Source organism: Theropithecus gelada, chromosome 2 (assembly GCF_003255815.1).
Source record: "Theropithecus gelada isolate Dixy chromosome 2, Tgel_1.0, whole genome shotgun sequence".
Classification (NCBI taxonomy): Eukaryota; Metazoa; Chordata; class Mammalia; order Primates; family Cercopithecidae; genus Theropithecus; species Theropithecus gelada.
Genome location: NC_037669.1, coordinates 77,879,938 through 77,898,352, shown reverse-complemented (window position 1 = coordinate 77,898,352; position 18,415 = coordinate 77,879,938). Strand labels below are relative to the sequence as shown.

At 40.1% G+C, this 18,415-nt stretch overlaps 1 protein-coding gene across 2 annotated transcripts in view; it reads left to right on the top strand.

The window, feature by feature from the left end:
• Positions 1–18,415, top strand: part of PTPRG (protein tyrosine phosphatase, receptor type G) — a 757,314-nt gene that overhangs the window by 685,744 nt on the left and 53,155 nt on the right. The window contains exons 14-15 of one of the 2 annotated variants that reach the window (XM_025375408.1): positions 4,416–4,502; positions 16,980–17,071. In XM_025375408.1, coding sequence (XP_025231193.1) covers positions 4,416–4,502; positions 16,980–17,071 — 179 coding nt within the window. The remainder of the gene's footprint in view (positions 1–4,415; positions 4,503–16,979; positions 17,072–18,415) is intronic. The other variant, XM_025375409.1, reaches the window with a different exon arrangement.

Below are 18,415 nucleotides of genomic sequence, written 5' to 3'. Positions count from 1 at the left end.
TACAAAAAGGTCTCTCTTTTACTCTAAGTCCCATCTTTAGATTTTCAGAAATTTTGCCATGTGTTGGTGCCTCCTCATTAAGAATGCTGTTCATGAAAACAAGTGAGTTTTGTTGACATTGCAATTTTTTTTCTTCCCTGGATGTTCAGTGGGAGACAGAGTGTAATAAATATGAAGGGATGCAAACCGCAAATGTGTGGGGGATTTGTGTTGGCATAATGGAGGCTCAGGCAAACAAACAGATGCATGCGAGAAGTCGAGAGTGGCATGTGGTAACACCCCTCTCTTGCTTGAGGGATGACTGACCACATGTGCCTCACTGGAACGCAGATCCCTCCTGTACTGCCACAGAAGCAACAATGACACCAGAGCTGCTGTGAGCCCAGGCACGTGCTCTTCACCCATCTGCTCTGGCAGCCAACACTTCCAGGTCTACTTGATGATGACTGTATTTTGGCATAGGTGTTTGTCCCCTTTTCACCCCAACAAAGTCACAAAGGAGACAGGTGTCATAAGAATGACTCCTCCCATGCAGGTAACTGTGAAGACGTAGGAAAGGGGAAACACCCCTGTTAACCAGCAATAATGGCTGAATTAATACAAAGAACACCTTATGTTATTTAATCCTCCAGCAGCCATGCGTGGTAGGCAAGGCATCAGGGACTGCATCATCCTTGTCCCAAGACAGGAAACAGTTTCCAGAAGGGGGAATGACTTGTCCAGGATCATACAGCTTGTAAGTTTTTGAATTTCTCAGACTTAGCATTTTGGGTTTTTTGTTGACCTGAGACCCTTTATGGCTGGCCTAGTTACTCCTTTGTTAGTTCATTCAACATTTCTTAAGCATCTAGTTAGTTCCAGGCACTGGAGAGCCATTGAGGGGACAGAGTTCCTGCATTTAAGGGACTCATACCTTAGAGGAAGACAGGAGCAGGTAAACCAAGGTAATCCCAAATAGAGTCGAAAACTGGTGGTCTCCAGACCAGTTTTATTTAGCTGACATGTTTTTATAAAATCTTGAATTATTTAGAAAATAGAAGGATGTGACAAAAAACCTGAGTTGTCTGGCTTCTTGTGATAAACTGGACAATTTAGCAACATTATTCTCAGATTCCTTTGTGTCGGTGGATGGCGCCATGGTGGCCATTTTTGAGAGGCTCTCCCTTGCCAGTTTGCCAGTCTCTGCCCTCCCCACTGTTCCCTGCCTATTTGGCCTCTGTGGGTGGTTAAATTTGCATTCCCCTGGGTTGCAGTAGTGATCAAGGAAACTTGATCTGAGAGGGACTCTGACCACAGCCAGGGTTAGGTGAGAAGGAGAGGGAGCCAAGAAAGATTTCTCGGAGGAGAGACTCTGACCACAGCCAGGGTTAGGTGAGAAGAGGGAGCCAAGAAGGATTTCTCGGAGGAGAGAATGTTTGGGCTGTATTTTTTACAAAACAAAGAAAAAGGAGGCTCGACACAGTGGCTCATGCCGGTAATCCTAGCACTTTGGGAGGCCAAGGCGGGTGGATCACAAGGTCAGGAGTTCAAGATCAGCCTGGCCAAAATGGTGAAACCCTGTTCCTACTAAAAATACAAAAACAATTAGCCGGGCATGGTGGTGGGTGCCTGTAATCCCAGCTACTCGGGAGGCTTAGCAGAGAATTGCTTAAAATCAGAGGATGCAGTGAGCCAAGATCACGCCACTGAACTCCAGCCTGGGCAATAGTGCAAAACTCCATCTCAAAAGAAAAAAAAGAAAAGTAAAGTAAAGTAAAAGGAGAAGTGCTCCAGGCAGAGGTCGCTGTGTAGGAGATGACCCAGAAGCACTGGATCATGGCACATTCATTGTTTCTTAGGGCAAACTCTGCCAAACTGCCCTTTCTTTATGCAAAGCAAAGTCCACTGTTATGGGTAGAATCAGATTCTTTTCTGAAAGATTCTACATGTACAAAGGCACTGGGTCAGTCCTAGTTGCTCAGTGTCCTCTTATGCTGAGGGACAGAGTGAGAATCAAAAGGTAGGTTTATATAAAACTTTGTCTAGTCTGGAAAACTCTGAGCTTCCAAGTCATTATTATTGGTGGGTTTGTGTGATCACCATCTTTTCTACCAACAGACCATTTACTGGACCACAGGTATTCTGGCATCTTTTTTTTTTTTTTTAACTGGTGAGTGTGCCATTCTTTTCTTTTTGGAACCATATCTATGGCCATATTTCAAGACTTTTTAATCATTAGGAATAATTTTTACAATTCAGCTTTCAAAGCCTGACAATGTGTCAAGCCATTGGGGAGAGTTCAAGCACATTTTGTGGTGCCAAAATATGGCTTGCCTCAGAGGGTTTGAGTTTTTGATGACACCGTGGTGTTAAACTACCTTGCTCTGAGATGCTGAAAGGGATGGGGGAAGGGAGTCTTTTGAGGTCCCCAACTGTTCCTGGAGGTGGTCACCTCTTTTCTTTCTCCATGTGCCTGTGCTGGGAGATCTGGGTCACATGGCAGCTAATGCTGCCGATCCCAGGCAACTTTTTGCTCAATAACTGTTTCCCAAATGGCTACTCAGGGGCCTTTCAGAATTCACGAGAGCTGTCAGTTGTTATAGTAACCGGCCCCCTGCTGTCGAGTTGGCCCTGAGATGCCAGTGGAAGCTCTTGGAACAAGCTAACACATAGTCATTAGACAAAAGCAGAAAGAGATTCACTGCTAAAGGTTGCCAGTTAAACATGCTCCATGATACTTAAAAAGCTGGACTGATTCTGTAAGGGAAGCGGTGGGTGGGTAAATTTTTAAACCAAGCTCACTTTTCAGGAAAGGGAAACTCCTTGTATGTTCAGTCTATTCTAGGTAACAACCATCTTTATTTGGATTTCTCAGAATTAACTGTCTTCTCTCTCCCCCCAGGGTTGATTATGTCTGTTCTGCTGGTTTGCTCAGGTAGCCTCAAATATCTCAATTATTCAAGATATTAGTTATTGATTGTGTGGCATTTGCTTCTCAGCAAAAGTGTTGTCAGTTTACGGGTGGTAGTTTTAAGCGCCTGTGATTGTGTGTGAGGAAAAACTGCGGAGATAGCCGGCTCTGCTCCAAAATTCCTGAAAGAGTGAATCTGGCAGAATTCAGAGTAGGGCTAAGGGTTGAGAAAAAGTCTAAATATTTTAGGAAGCTGCAAATTTCAAGTTTTTATGAGAATTTGTAAAAACATTCCAACACACTCATGATTTCTTCAGATTAATGTTCGTAGCCACACTGAGTATATCCATGATGTTTGTAGGACAGTTGTTGTAGTTCCAGGATGTACTCAATAGAGGGAGACAAGAAGTTCTGTGTTACAGCAGTCCCTCCCCCCTTGTAATCGTATTTCCAAGTTTGACTTCTCCAAGTTTTGGTTCCTGTGCCAAGCACTTTCACCTAATATGAAGTCTAGTAATTAACACAATAATTGAAAGCTTGTATTAAGGGTGAAGAAAACGTAACACTCAAGAATTAGAGGATGTTCATTCCTAGAAGTAAAAAACCACCAGCGGACTCAATAGTTAAGATGTTAATTCCTTTGGAATTACATACCTGGCTTCAGAATTCTTTGTGGGACTCAATAGAGCTTCCAAAAAAGAAAACTTCCATATATCTGAGTTTGTCATTGCTGTTTTATTGACAGAGTTTGGAAAAAGAATAGGAATCATTTCAGTGTGAAATCTTATAGCCCAGCTGGTTTGAGAGACTAAATATAATTAAATAAATACTTTCAAGTGTTCTTGTGTGACAGAAGTGCATCTTTCAAATTCTGTAGCCAAGTCTCAGATGCTACAGTTATTTAAGTTTTAAGGGGAAACTAAATATAGGACTTAATATATAGTAATAACTTGCCAACTGCTGTTCCCATCTCCCTGAGGTGCCTCTCCTATTTATTCTCCAATCTGTATTGTGAATTAAGAAAATGTTTGTTCTGAGATGAAAGCATGGGGTAAAAGACAAAACCCCAAATGTGTCTAATGGCACCAAATTCAGAGACATTTGTCACAGAAGGGAGGACCAAATGATCTCCAAGTTAACTTTACTCCAATGATATTTTAAGCCATTCTGTTTGCCAGGGCAGTGTGTCAAAGGTGGAAGAGTGGGTATATGCATGATGAGGGTCATCACTGTGTGATATCCTAACCTTCCATTAACACCAGGGTAATAGAGGCTGCGACTATGTAAAGATGACTTACAAGAGTAAAGTTCTGACTGGGTATTTCTAACCTCAGCATAAAAGCTCCTCATAAAGTCCAGACACCTTTGTGCCTCAGCATCCTCTTTTGAAAATGCCACAGATGAGGCCTGATGACGGAGTCTGTCTGTGTTAGACGGGAGGGGAGGGCATTTGTATGGAACTCTTGGTGGCCAATTGAAAATACTGTATTCTACACCTGTTCTCTTTTGTTTTTTGTCCATTTAGAGGGTGTAACAAAATAAAGTCCAAGGGCTTTCCCAGACGTTTCCGTGAAGTGCCTTCTTCTGGGGAGAGAGGAGAGAAGGGGAGCAGGTGAGGGGCGGTCAAGCTTAAGTGGGGGGTGTCTTGATGGCCGGGACTGGCTTGCCAAATTTTTGTTTTGTTGCCATGGGGATTAAAGTCTTGTAGATGGCGCAGTGGTGAAACTCACCTGCTTTACCTGAATTCCCAAAAGTAAGACTTGCAAATGTCAATTCAGCTTGTGGGTAGCTGGTACCGATTAAAGTATGTCCTGTGTGTGCTTGCTTTGCTTTATTTTGCAGTTTTGGGGGTGTTACTTGTTTCTGGGTTTGTATGTACTGGGGGTGCTCTATGTTTGTGTGTCTGTATGTGTGTTGCATCCATTTTCTTTACAAATTTTCAGATATTTGCATGGTTTTGAGCTTTTAAAAAAACATATAATGCATGCATTTAGCCTTATGTGAAAAATACCTCTTAGAAACCTAAATTTGTAGATAAGTTAGGGATGAAGAGTAGGAAGGGGAGACAGAAGTGAGCAAACGTGGATGTACTGTGTGTTTTTCCTTAAGAATGGTGAATTTTTTTTTTTTTAAAGGAAACGCATATGAGTTCTGGATAGTTTGAATACTTGGAAAAATTATTGTCCTGGAAAGATTTATAATAAATGTTTGGAACTCATGATTGTGCAGTTTTAATCACCACACTTGAATCTCTTGATAATATTTCTGTAAGGCCTGTCTTAGGCAAACTCTATTTAATATTAAGATCTTTTAATATTAAATGGCTAATTAGACTAATTCACTAATCCATATTATGTCAGAAGCAGTCCCTTTTTACTTTCAATGAACCAATTTATAGAATTTATGTTAGAATTTTTACATGGAATGATTCATCTCCATTGGTTGTGGATAAATCAGATTACTGAGATGAAATTTTAGATATCCAACTATTTTAATCAGATAAACCTATGAAATCTGGGACGGTATAGTTTAGGAGTTGTGACACATTAATGAGAAAGTATATGATCTATTTTCTTTTACACTGTACTGTGTAATTTTGGCCTTATAGGGAAAGCAATAACTGCTAACACTGGTAACTAAATTATTCTGTGATCTCTTTTTGCTTATTAATGTCTTTAATACATTTTCAAAGTTAAGGATAGAAACTGAAATAGAAACTTCTCTATAGTTTTGGAGTCAAAGATTAATCTTAAGAGAGGAAGACGCTGGACATTATTTAAATGCCTGTCATACCCAGTCCATTATAAATATAATGTGTTTTTGACTATAACACTTTAAAGAGCCAGCATCACCTTATGAACATCATAAGGATAAATGCACATCCAGTTTCAAGTCCTCCCCAGAAGTGATGCTGTAGCCTGCCAGACTATTTCTTTTATGTACCTGGACCCCCACATGTCAGTGGGCCCATTATAGATATATTTTAGATCCTAACAGAAATGCCCCAGTCTCTCTGGTATCTTCTCTGCTGCTCAGTGAGGGAAGCACAATCAGTGTCATCCAGGTCTAGGAGTTGGGAACCATCTTGTGAAACTACAGGTATTTATAGAATCCGTCTGATTGTGAATCATATTCACTTTTTAAAATAGTGTAGCAGCTTAAAAGACAAACTTTGGCTCAGGGAGGTATGTGTTCTAACTGCAACTCTGCCACTTCCTGGCCCTGCGACTAGGAAGGGCCCATAGAGCCTCCGTTTACTTATCTAGAAAATAAGTCTAATGATAGCAACTTTTCATGAGGTTGTTGTGAAGATTAAATGGGGGTAGTATATGTAAAATGCTTAGTGTGTGAAATGTATTAACCCATCGAGAAATTGAGTAAATTGAGGCTCTGAGAAGTTGTCACTTGGCTAGGTCACCCTGCTTAGTGGCTGCCTTGGGACTCCACTGCCACGGTGTGGTACTCCTGAGGAGTACGCCTTCTCACAGCTACGTGTGCTATGCTAAGTACTCCATGAAAACGATATGGGCCAGATATAGATCCTGTCCTCAAGGGGTGCCATGTCTGTGCTCTTCCTTATGCTAGCAGCCCTGCCATACTGTACAATTCCTCATTCTGGCCCACTGTCCCCTCTCCTTCCCGATGCTCTCTCCACAGGCACTTTTGCCACCTCCTTTCCTGACCTGTGTCCATCCTGCTGCTGCTCTATAAAAGGGCTTTGAAAGACAGGGTGCCCCCTTCCTCTGCCAGGCTTCTGCAGGAGGCTAGAATCAGGCTGTCTCTCACCTTTGCCTTTTTCAGTCCACTCTCATTTTCTCTGCTGGCTTGTATCTCCACCCAAAATGTGGCCAGGAATCAGGAGAAGAGCCCCCAGTGATGCCTAAATTGCAACCCTCCAAACAGCTACAAGAGCTGTTACAGAGTCCCTACACATTAATTTCATGTGGCATTACTCTTCTGCCCCTGTCATCTCCCAGTCCCACAGCAGGAAGGAAGGGGGACTGTGCCACTAAGACACGTTGCACAGAGAATTGCTAAAAGCAGGACAATGGCTGTGAGAGGTGATTATCCTCCCAGAAAGGAGAGGAAAAAAACATTGAAAATCAGACCCAAGTATATTTAATTTCTTAATAAAGCTGATTTAAGTTTTGAGTAGGTAATACTTGACATGATTCAAAATCAAAAAGTTTAAAATTATATGTACCCCTAAATTACCATCCCATCACTCACCCACTCTGTTCCCTACCTCCTCACAAATAGGTAGCCCCTATTGCTAGTTTGTTGTCTATTCTTCCACGGATTGTTACACATATATAAGCAAATAATGAATATCCTTTTATCCCCTTGTACACAATGGAATACAACATATGCGATCATGTGTCTTGCTATTCTCACTTTTCACAGGTTTTCCCTATGCCTATATAATTTCTTCATTCTTTTACACAGAAGCATGGTATTCCTTTGTATAGATGTGTCATGATTTAGTTAACCAGTCCCCTGTGGCTGTCATTTTGATTGTTCTCCGTCTTTTGTTATTGCAAACAATTGTGTGATTAATAAGTTTATGTGTCACTTTGCAAGTGGATAAGCATGTCTGTAGGAAAATTTTCAGAGGAAAATTTATTGGCTGTATCACAGGGTACATACTATTGTGCATGTATGGTGCCAAATTGCCCTCCATAATGGGGTACCAAAGTGGGTTTCTCTCGACAGTCTATGAGCATGCCTGTTTCCCTGCGGCCAACCCAGCACACTGCATTGTGAAACGTTGGCTTTTTTACTAACCTCATAGGTGAAAAAGAAACGGTGTCTCAGTGTAGTTTTAATGTGTTTTCTCTTAACTATAAGTGGGATTGAACCATTTGTGTTTCTGTAAACTGTTTTTATCTTTTGCTTATTTTTTCTTTCAGTTATTGATCTTTTTCTAATGAAGAGAGATATCCCTTGGTAGCAATACGGGTTGCAAATATTTTTTCCCAATTCGTAGTTTACTTCTTAATTGTATTTATGGTTCTTCTTTGATGTTTATATAATCAGATTTATCTATATTTTCTGTTGTTTTCTAGATTTCAAGTTTTCTTTTAAAAGTCTCTCCATTCTGAGGTTACTCTTTTTAAAATTACTTTTATGGTTTCAAATTTTAATAGTAAATTCATTTGGAATTTAACCTGGTTGATCGTGTGATGTCTGAATCTACTTCTTTTTTTCCCCATATGGTCTCAAGTATTTAAAAAATATACTGCAATCTGGGGCTTAGTGAAGAGTCATATAATACCTTCTTAGATCCTTAAAATATCACTCACAGCAAAATACAGTCAATCAGTATATTAACAAAATAAGGAGTTGCCTAAAGGCTTTTACCCAGACATTTTAGATTGTAAATACTGAAAAATATGTGCAGCAAATAAAATGTGAATTTCATTTCTTACCTCCTCCCCAAAATGAGTTGGACTATCATATCACCATTGACCTTCCCAAATCAGTGGGATATTGTGTCAGTGCCTTAAAAGTGTGGCAAATGAGGTGGAGAGCCCCTCAAACCTCAGTCCAGATGTTCAGAATATTCCAGTCTAGGGTCTGAAGGGTGAGACAGCCACCTTAAAGCCCCTGACTTCAAGCCTTCTTTTCTAGGTAATAGCTGGAAGCCTTGGGAAGTACTGTCCAGGGCTCACTTTCTCAAAGCCAGCTATAATATAGGAACTGTCACGGCCTCATCAAAATGTGGTTTCTGAAGAGACGTTTTCTCTCTTACCTTCTGGAAAGTATTACCAGTACTTCAGTCAGACCTAGGCATCTGCAAGGATTTCTTGGCAAACTTAATGCCTAGCTAAGAGAATATAGTTTTGAGACCACTTTTGTGCCTATAATTTATCATTTTCTCCCACCTTCCTAAAGATATTAATTGCAGGCAATTTGAATCATCCAATAAAATTCTCACCATGGGAATCAGATTTTTGTCACTTCTAACTGTACCAAAAGTCGACTAGGCCATCTCTCCTATTCATGTGAAATCCAAAATATTTTTAAAACATTCTCTCCTCATTTTAGTGTCTGTTTGCTCTTTCACACCCCATCCATCATTGCATGATTTTGTTCTCTTTTCTCTTCCCTTTTCCCTTTCTCTCTCCTCATATCTTTAAGCCCTGCTTATCTAAGGTATGACAGCCATATGCCCTGGGACTTCCACAGCCCTCATGTGAAACTTGCCATTTGATTATCCCCCAAAGCACATTGACATTTGTCAAATCTCACGCCCCCTTTTATGATTTGGAAAATATGGCCACCAGAAACATATTTTGGTTTGAGTTTTTCTTTTGAGAAGATCCCTTCCGGAAGAGATACTACAAGTGTAAACTGAGTTTTATAAACTGAATCACTTAACATGCCATAAAGGAAACTTAACAGCAAGTGAGTTGTTGTATATGAAAAATCTCAACTTAGAACTTACATTGGGCTCCTTTCCAAGTGGAATCCCGGAGTTATTTCAGACACTTCTCTTTGAGGAAAAGCCCAACAACGCCTACAGCCTTTTTCTTTTATTGTTGTATTTGTCACTTCAATTTATTGAAACATTTTGCCCTAATAAATCAATCCATGCCTTTTTAATACAGCCCTCAATCACCTTCCTTGAAGGCATGTGAATATTTTCAAACTTTCTATTTGTAACTGGCTCTTATTTATGCAGGGTTTACTACAACAGATCCATTTACAAAAGTAAATATTAATGTGATTTATTTTCTTGACAGCATGAAAATAAATGGGATTATTAGCGGGTATGCCACTGTAAATTTAAATGAGGGCAGTGTGTAAATCAGTTAAGATTATATAATTAATATTCAGCAGCAGCTCAGCTAACTGCCCTCTCTAGTCTGCAATTAGAATTTTGAGCTACACACTGCTAATAATCTCTTTGTCACCCTGATGTGATTATAGAACCATTGAGTTTAATTTGAAGACAGTGACTTGGTTTCTAATTCCTATATACTGACATTCGGTTAGTTCATGATTCTGGGTTTTCATACGAGTCTGGAGGCCATATTGTGGTCCTCCACCATGCCCATGTCCAGCAGTCATGGTGTTGTTCAGGGCAGTGTTGTAATAAACGGAGGACCCTGGATGAGAACAATGTGACATCCCAAGCTTGTCAAAGTGGATGTACATGTTGACCCAGATGTCTGTAGATGGCAGGAACCCCTTTTTTCCTGTAAGCAGGTTTGGAGACCTGCCTTTTAAGGAGGTTTTTTATTTGTTTGTTTTTTAATACAGCAGTGTTGTGTGGAATTCCAGACATTTCTAATGTTCAGTCTTTCTGCACTTAAGTTCAGTACTTTGCTTCTGAAAAATATTGGTCACTAAATTATTTCCAGGTTCTTGTCAGAAGGGCAGAAAGAGACAAGAAAATTGTTAGCTCATATCAGAGGTTATCTAAACAGGTAGCTGGAAGAACAGAGGCCACAGAAAAAAAGGCCTTTATGCAGAAATTTGGTCATTCTGGGTATTCTTCCTTAAGAATGTATCAAATTCCTGGGTAGCAATGGGGGTCAGAAGTCTAGAGGGTTTTTTGTTTGTTTGTTTGTTTTGGTTATTTTGCTACATTTTGTTTGGATAGTAAGTCTCTATAACTGGAATTTTATTAATACTTACAAAGGACTGTCAGAGCAGCTGGGTGTGTGTGTGTTTCATTAGTCAAGAAGGCCAATTAAACATACTGGAACCTGTCATGTGCTGACAGTGTGTATTTTTCAGCAGGGAGCTCAGGGACTTGACGTTGACAGCTGATACTGGCCGATGTGTTTCACATCCTGACTAAAAGATGTACTCTGCAGGTGTGTGTGCTCTGCTTTCCCAAGAGTAGACTTTATTTTTAAAGAGGTCTTTATCCTTAAAATATGTCCCTTATTTGAAAGCATGGCAGGTTATTTTTAAAAATTTCAGTCCAAGAGAAAATATTCCTAATGATAAGCTTCATGTGTCCCATGTGGGCTTTTAAGAAGCTGTGCATACTCGCACACTCCTACCATCAGGGCTTCAAACACTGTACAGATCTGGACCACAGGTGTGGGTTGTGGGCTTGAGACCCAGAAAACTGCCAACCAGACTCCATACAGATTTGATCAGCTACTATCACACATTACCCTCTGGACTTCCAATCAAACCTTTCTTAGAAATCTTTTGAAGACATATGACCCCATGTTTGGTTTTCTAAAAAGGGATGAATGAGTGGAGAGTAACAGAGGAAGCTTGCTTCCACTCTGCTACTTGGAACTTTCTATAGAGATATGCATAGATCTAATATGTTAGTCATCTTTGGTCAAGCACCAGAAGCACTTAGGAAGCATTTAGGGCTATGCTGTAAGAAAAGTGCATTCTTTTGAACAGGGACTCTCATTCGGTGTGGCAAAACGCTTACTCTGTGAGAGGCATGTGAGAAATGCGACCAACTTAGGGACCAACAGATTTACATCTCCCATTTCACTTTCATTCTGTCTCACATACCCACTGAGTTCAAATTGAGGAAATACCTTGTGCAAACTGAGCTCTTTCTCGTACCCATCTGGGAGCATTCAGTGAATGTTTCATGTAAGTCCCTCTATCTTGGGTACCTTGTTGATGGGGGTGGGCTTTAGAAAGCCATCTAAAACAGTGGTTTTCCAGTTTGTTTAAGTGGCAGGAAACTTGGAATTCAGGATGTCAGAACATCATTATTATTAATAATATTGAAGTAAATATTCACAACTTCAATGTCTTCATAGAAACTGAAATTAATTTTCCTACCAGACAAGTATAGCAGTCCACAAGGGTGGACTCTCAGGAACCATTTTCCCTTCCTCAGAGTGGTTCATAATTGGACATAGTACATACCAGAATCCCTAGAGGGAGTCTTCACAATACGCAGAGCTATACCCTACCCTGCACCTGCTCTGTTAGAATCATCATTAATGGGGCTTACCCTGCCTGCGTATTCTAAAAGCTCCCTAAGCCAAAGAGCTATGCACTGCTTATTAATAACCACCATTTGACGATACTTTACTGATAAGAGAGAGAGAGACTGAGAGACTGACTGACTGTTCAGGCCTGGCCCTCCAAAATTAAGGCATACCTAAATCAGAGAACTTAAAGTGTCAGAAAGATAAATGCTGCAAATGTACAATAGGGGGAAGTATAAGATAACTTATACTTACTAGGTCATTACTAGGCCTGTCAGGGTCAGTGAAAATAATGTTACCTGGCCTCAGTTTCTTAAAGGGGACAGACAGCACTCAGGGGTTGGGGAGGGGATGGGAAGTAAAAGGGCAGAGGTAGAAACATGAAATATATGGCAGGGAATCATTGGATTATATTTTGTAGTTAAATTTGTCAATATATTTTTTCATTACAAACATGATCTATTTCATTGATTTCCCTTTTTAGGGTACTTTCATATACAGATGTTCACTATAGAGAAATTAGGATTTTGGAAAATGGCTCTCTGTGATCCTAGAAATCTGATTCATTCAGGGAGGGTCTGTAAGGGTAAGTTAGTTGAAAGATAATTAGACCTAGATAGAAAATTGAAATTGCACGCTCAGTGACACACGTAAGCACTTTGAGAAATTTTTGTTTTGTTTTGTTTTGTTTTTTTGAGACCAAGTCTCACTCTGTTGCCCAGGCTGGAGTGCAGTGGTGTGATCTCAGCTCACTGCAACCTCCGCCTCCCAGGTTCCAGCGTTTCTTCTGCCTCAGCCTCCCAAGTAGCTGGAACTACAGGTGCACCCCACCACGCCCAGCTAATTTTTGTATTTTTAGTAGAGATGGGATTTCACCATCTTGGCCAGGCTGGTCTCAAACTCCTGACCTTGTGATCCACCCACCTCGGCCTCCCAAAGTGCTGGGATTGCAAGCGTGAGTCACCGTGCCTGTCCAGCACTTTGAGAAATTCTATCTCCATTCCCCTGAGCTCAAAACTAGAGACGACAATACTGCCTCCTTAAGTAGATCACAGTTCAGAGGTTTAGAGGCATTAAAACTTGTGTTTTTCTTTCCTTTTCTCCAAAATCCCTGCTTTTGTTTTTTTATTCCTGGATACCTCTGAAGGTCAAGAAGCACAATTTTTCATGGGAATTCACTGAAATGAGCAAGTTAAAATACAATGCCTTGTGATATGCAGCTGCTTTTCTTAGGTATTAAACACAGTGTAGAATTTGTACATGCAAAGGGACCATCTTCATATTGTTAAGGATCATGAAAAGTTGACAACAGACTGACCACCTCCATCAGTCCCTGGCCCAGAGTAGACCCCCCAATAGATAGTTATTAAAGGAATAAATTAAATACCAGCATTGTAATGCCTCCATGAAATGGAAGATTAAGTAAACATTAATAAAGAGGATGCCAGTCTATGTTTGTTATCAAGAAGAGATGCATATAGAATGATCTCATTTCGTTTTTTAAAAATAAAACCCCCCATGTAGTCCCAGCTACTCGGGAGGCTGAGGCACGAGAGGCATGAGAATCACCCAAACCTGGGAGGCAGAGATTGCAGTGAGCTGCGATCGCGCCACTGCACTCCAGCCTGGACGACAGAGCAAGACTCCGTCTCAAAATAAGATACATACTCCCCCTACACCCAGAATAATAATAAATTTTTAAAAAAGAAAAAAACAGAAAACAGCCCATCTGTCTATATTTGGGTGAGATTATAATAATAGCCCACAGATTGATTTCCTTGTTCCATTTCTGCTGCCCTCTAATCCATTCATCATGTAGCAGCCAAAATGAGCTTTCTGAAAGAAGCAAATCAGACGGTGCCTCTCCATGGATTAAAGCCTTTCATTGACTTTCCCCTGCTCCTAGACACCAAGGAAGGTTCTTTGTGATCTGCTGGATCCTGCATGATCTGGCTCTGGCCTGCCTCTCCAACCTTGCTTTCCACAGCCTTTCCCTTGCCTCTGGCTTCCTTCCAGTTTCCTAAAATGCGCCAAGCTCCCTCTGCTCTAAGGCTCAACTAGCTGCTTGACCTGCCTAAAATGGTCTTCATCCTGAGTTTCACAGGGTTAGACCTCCTTAATCAGGCCTCAGCTTAAATGCCACCTCCTCAGTGAAGTCCCTTCCTTCAGCTGACTTCATTTACCACCACATCATTCTTATTTTCTTCATTGCTCTTGACTGTTTGAAGCAATTTGTTTGCTTGTTGTGGATTTTTCCCATGAAGACATAAATACTGAGGGTAGGTACCTTGTGTGTCTTGTTTATCATTGTGCTCCCAGCTCCTCACTGCAGATGATCAAGGAATAGTCAATAAATGAGGAAAAGTATACAGGGTTAGACCTCAAAATATTAATAGCGATCACCACTAGGAGGAAGATTTGGGGTGTTTTTAATTTCTTTTCTTTTCGTTCATTTTTATTGCCTAATTTTTCTGCAAAAAATCATCTGTTGCTTATATAATACTTTATCAGTTACTCCAGTGCTTAGCCAGGCTTAAGGAAGTAGTTTGAAGGATTGCAGACAGCGGCAGAGAATGCGTTGTCTGCATACTTGATGCTGTGCAGTGGGTGCTGAATAAACATTTGCCAAATCCATTGAAATCTTTATTCTATGGGAAGATATTCCCCACAAAGTTCTGTAGTTAGTTGCCCACCCATATATTTGTGTGGGAGGCAAGTGCATGATGTGCAGCAAGGTACAGATGCGGAGCTCTGTCTCCCAGGTTTCTGATCCTTATCCCCAGTCGTGTACTTTTCTCTGGCAATCATGGAGTTATTTTGCTCCTGGGAAAATCCATTATAAACAGCAGCACATGGGGCACTAGAGTGTGATTTGCTTCAGTACACACTGCTTTTTTCAAAGATAATGTGGAGCCTGTAGTTCCACATATAACTGAGAGACTGGCTGAACTGTCTGCCTGTCTCGTGGGGAAAAAAAAATCTACAATATAGTATATATATCCTTTTTTCCAAGTCACTTTAACAGTAACTTGGCCAATAACAATTCTATTTATTAATAGCTTTACATTTTAGAAGTCCAATAGCAATAATAATTATGGTCTTAAAAGCAAAGTTATTTCTTGCATGTATTTTTTTTTTTTTCAAGTTAAAGGCTAACCCAGTAAATTGCATCCCATTCATCTTAGTGACTTAGAGCACTTATTTGGGCTATTAAGCAGTTGAATAGCTGTCTTCTAACTCAACAAAAGCAGGTTTTCCTTAGCTATGATACTGGATGGTTAAGGCTTTCATTCATTTCTAAAGTCCATAACCTGTGTTTTAACTTTAATGTTACATTCTGGAAATCTGTGCAAATTGGGGAAGGTGGGGGAGGAAAGGAAGTAATCCAAGAGTAGAAAACATAATAACTAATTTAGAGAGAGAGAGAAGTTATTTTAAACATCAAAATAATTTTTTTTCACTTAGATTTCTATTGCTTTACATTGAGAAGATTTGGTTAGCACCAGAGCCCTGTAATATTATGTGCATTTCATATCCATGTAGCTTAAGTCTGACTAACTTATGTTCTTCACAAATTTAGGTAAAGGCAGCTAAGCAAAGAGTGAGGAAAACTTGTTTTATTATTTATATTACAAATGCTGAGCAATTCATAGGGAAAAAAAAAAAAAAAAAACACTCATTTTTCTTCAGTGCTCTGTTAGAGTAGTCCTGGGAGGCATGTGTCAAGAGTTGTAGTAACTGACGTTCAAAATCTCCTAATGGAATGGTGCAGCAGACTAGATTGATTCTAGAGCACTATCCAAATGGAAACTGCTTAGCTACTGTCCATCTGAAAATAGGCACTGCTTAAAGAACAGCACTTCATACTATGACATGTGAACATTTCTGATTGCGTGTGGTTATAATAGCTTGTATAAAAGCTGAGATGGAATCATCTTTGTAACCATGTGGTCTCTTCACTCCCACGGAGATCTTATTTTTTATAGTTTCTTGATTTTTCTCTAACCTTCCCAACCCTAGCCCCTTCTTTGGCCTCACAGAAACAGGGTACGCCCAGTGGAATCATCCCAGGATATTTTTGATTAGATGAGCAAAGACAACTGTGAAGAAAAGTTGACTTATCTGGTAGTTGGAATACGGGCCCCAGAAAAAGCAAAGTTGTAATGTGTGTAAATGTTGTTTGGTGTGCGACGCCAGAGGAGGAGGACAGATCCCAGTGACACTGTGCACCAGAAGGATGCCGCCTGCTTGGCTAAAAGACCCAGCAGTAGGGCCAGCTATTGTAAAGCCCCTCCGCCAAATGAACAGGGACCCTTCTCTGGTCACAATAGCCATTCACGCTGAGCAGCTTCATTAAATATTCAGCCTGTGCTTCCGGCAGCTCATTAGGGCCGCAATGAGCAGTGACGTGGATGCAGGAAAGCTGAGGGCCAGCCAGCATCGGAGGCAGAGGCTGAGTGAGCTGCTGATGGCTTCTCTCTTCATTGCCTGTCCTATGATGACCAGTGTGTGCTCTCTGCTTTGCTTGAAATACAGGTAAAAAAAAAAACAAAAACAAGCAGATGACACTTAAGGGCTTCAAGACCTTGTCTCAGATATTGTCTGGCAAGGGCCTCTGATTCTGAGTGCTTGCCTTCCTGAAGCCCTCTGACCCCTTTAAAGAGCTGTCTGAGGCTTTGGGGGCCTTTGCTAAGCATGAACAATGTGGTGCTATTGTGTACTTGGGCTGTTTGATGACGATGTTGGAAGGGGATACAAGGTGTGGTTTTGAACTTGGTGTTGGGGATTTAGAATAGCAAATTATTCCTCTGTAACATATCAAATTTAGAAATATTGTGAGATAACCCTAGCAGTCTGTGTGGTAGGTTTACTCTCTACCATGTTTTCACATATTTGAGTAGTTAAATACTAAGCCTTTCCCTTTGAACTATCAGGTTGGATACAGTGATGATAAAAAAAAAAAAAAAGGATATTCTTTAGCAATTTGGGGCCCCTCCAACAGGCTGAATGTTGTCCTTGTATCTTGTTACTTTTACATGAGTTCACCCTCAGTGCTGTGTGATGTTTAAAGCTGGGAAGGTCTGTAAAATAAGAATTAAAAGATGATGAACTCAGATAGCGCATATCCTATTATTGACATGGTTTTTCTCTTTTCTACACAGAAAATGTTTTCAGACTGCTCATTTCTATGTGGAAGACAGCAATTCACCTCGAGTGGTCCCTAATGAAAGTATTCCTATTATTCCTATTCCGGGTAAGTAAGACACTGCTCTTATTTCCAGTGGGCTAATTGTTTTTCTCTTTTCTCAGTTTTGTGTCATAAAACAAGAAAATATTATTTTACAGCCTTTTAAAGCTTGCCCAGTATAAGATATCCTTAACTAAGAGTAATTTAATGAATACTCCTTTACATATCTGCAAAGTAATAAAACTCTCTTTAGAGGAACAAATAACTGAGTTAATGTAGTATACAGTCATATGCAGGAAAGGAAAGTACAATAGAAAAAAGGGAAAAACCATACAAAAAACATTCTTAGTATCTACTTGAACTAAATTTCATTTGCATAGGCAATTTGTGCTTATATTTTTAAATCACAATTTGTGACACATTTTTTTAAAGGTGATATTTTTCTAAGATTCTTTCCTCTGAAAATCATGTATCTTAATGTTGAAAGTTTTGGTTCTTATGGTGGTTGTGTGGAAATAGAGGGGTACATTACTAGTCTGGTGAATATTTCACTTTTCCTCTGGTAAAAAGATAAAACACTTGGTTAGTGTTGGGGTAGGGAATGGTGGAGTGTACACTGTAGTGAATCCTAGCAAATGCCTTAGACATTTAGAAGTTCAGCAGTGGGTTAGGTGTAATAGGATGTGGGATTTGAAGATCTCACCCACCATTTCTATTTGGCATCCCTTCTCGTTTGCCAGATTTTAACTTTCTACATCCTGGTTTCATTATGTGCTTCCAAATACGTATCTTCAGATATTTTAGATACATCTATCCTCTTGACATTACTCTTTTGCAAACAGAAGCATCACTTTGATTATAATGCCACCCATTCTCCACACCTGAAGCTCCCCCATCCTGCTGATCTGCCCTATTCTCCATAACGCTTTCCACCAACTAATGTGCTATTTATTTTACTTTTTTTTTGCTCTCTTCCCACTACAATGAGAGCTTTGTAAGGGCACGTGGCTATATTCTCAGTGCTAAAATAATTCTTGGCACACAGTAGGTATTCTTTAAGTACTTAAATGAGTGAACGTTAGAAAAATTTCCTTAAAGTTCTTAAAAGGTCTTGGCTGTGAAACTCAGAGGTACAGTCATTCTTTGGGTAGCATGGAGAAATACTTCTGTTGTTTGCAGATTGTCACTAAGTGTGGTTATGGTTGTAGACTGAATTGCCCTGTTATGTGTCTGTATATTGCTTAGTCATTAGATATTACTGGGATTGTCCATGTTTTGTACATTCTAATCAGTTTTCTCACTAAAACTTGTCACACAGAAACAAGAAGATTAACAGAAGGTCTCTGATTAAGTTCCTGTTGGATCCTTTTGTGGCTGCTAAACTAATTCCCATAAAGATGGGATAAGTTT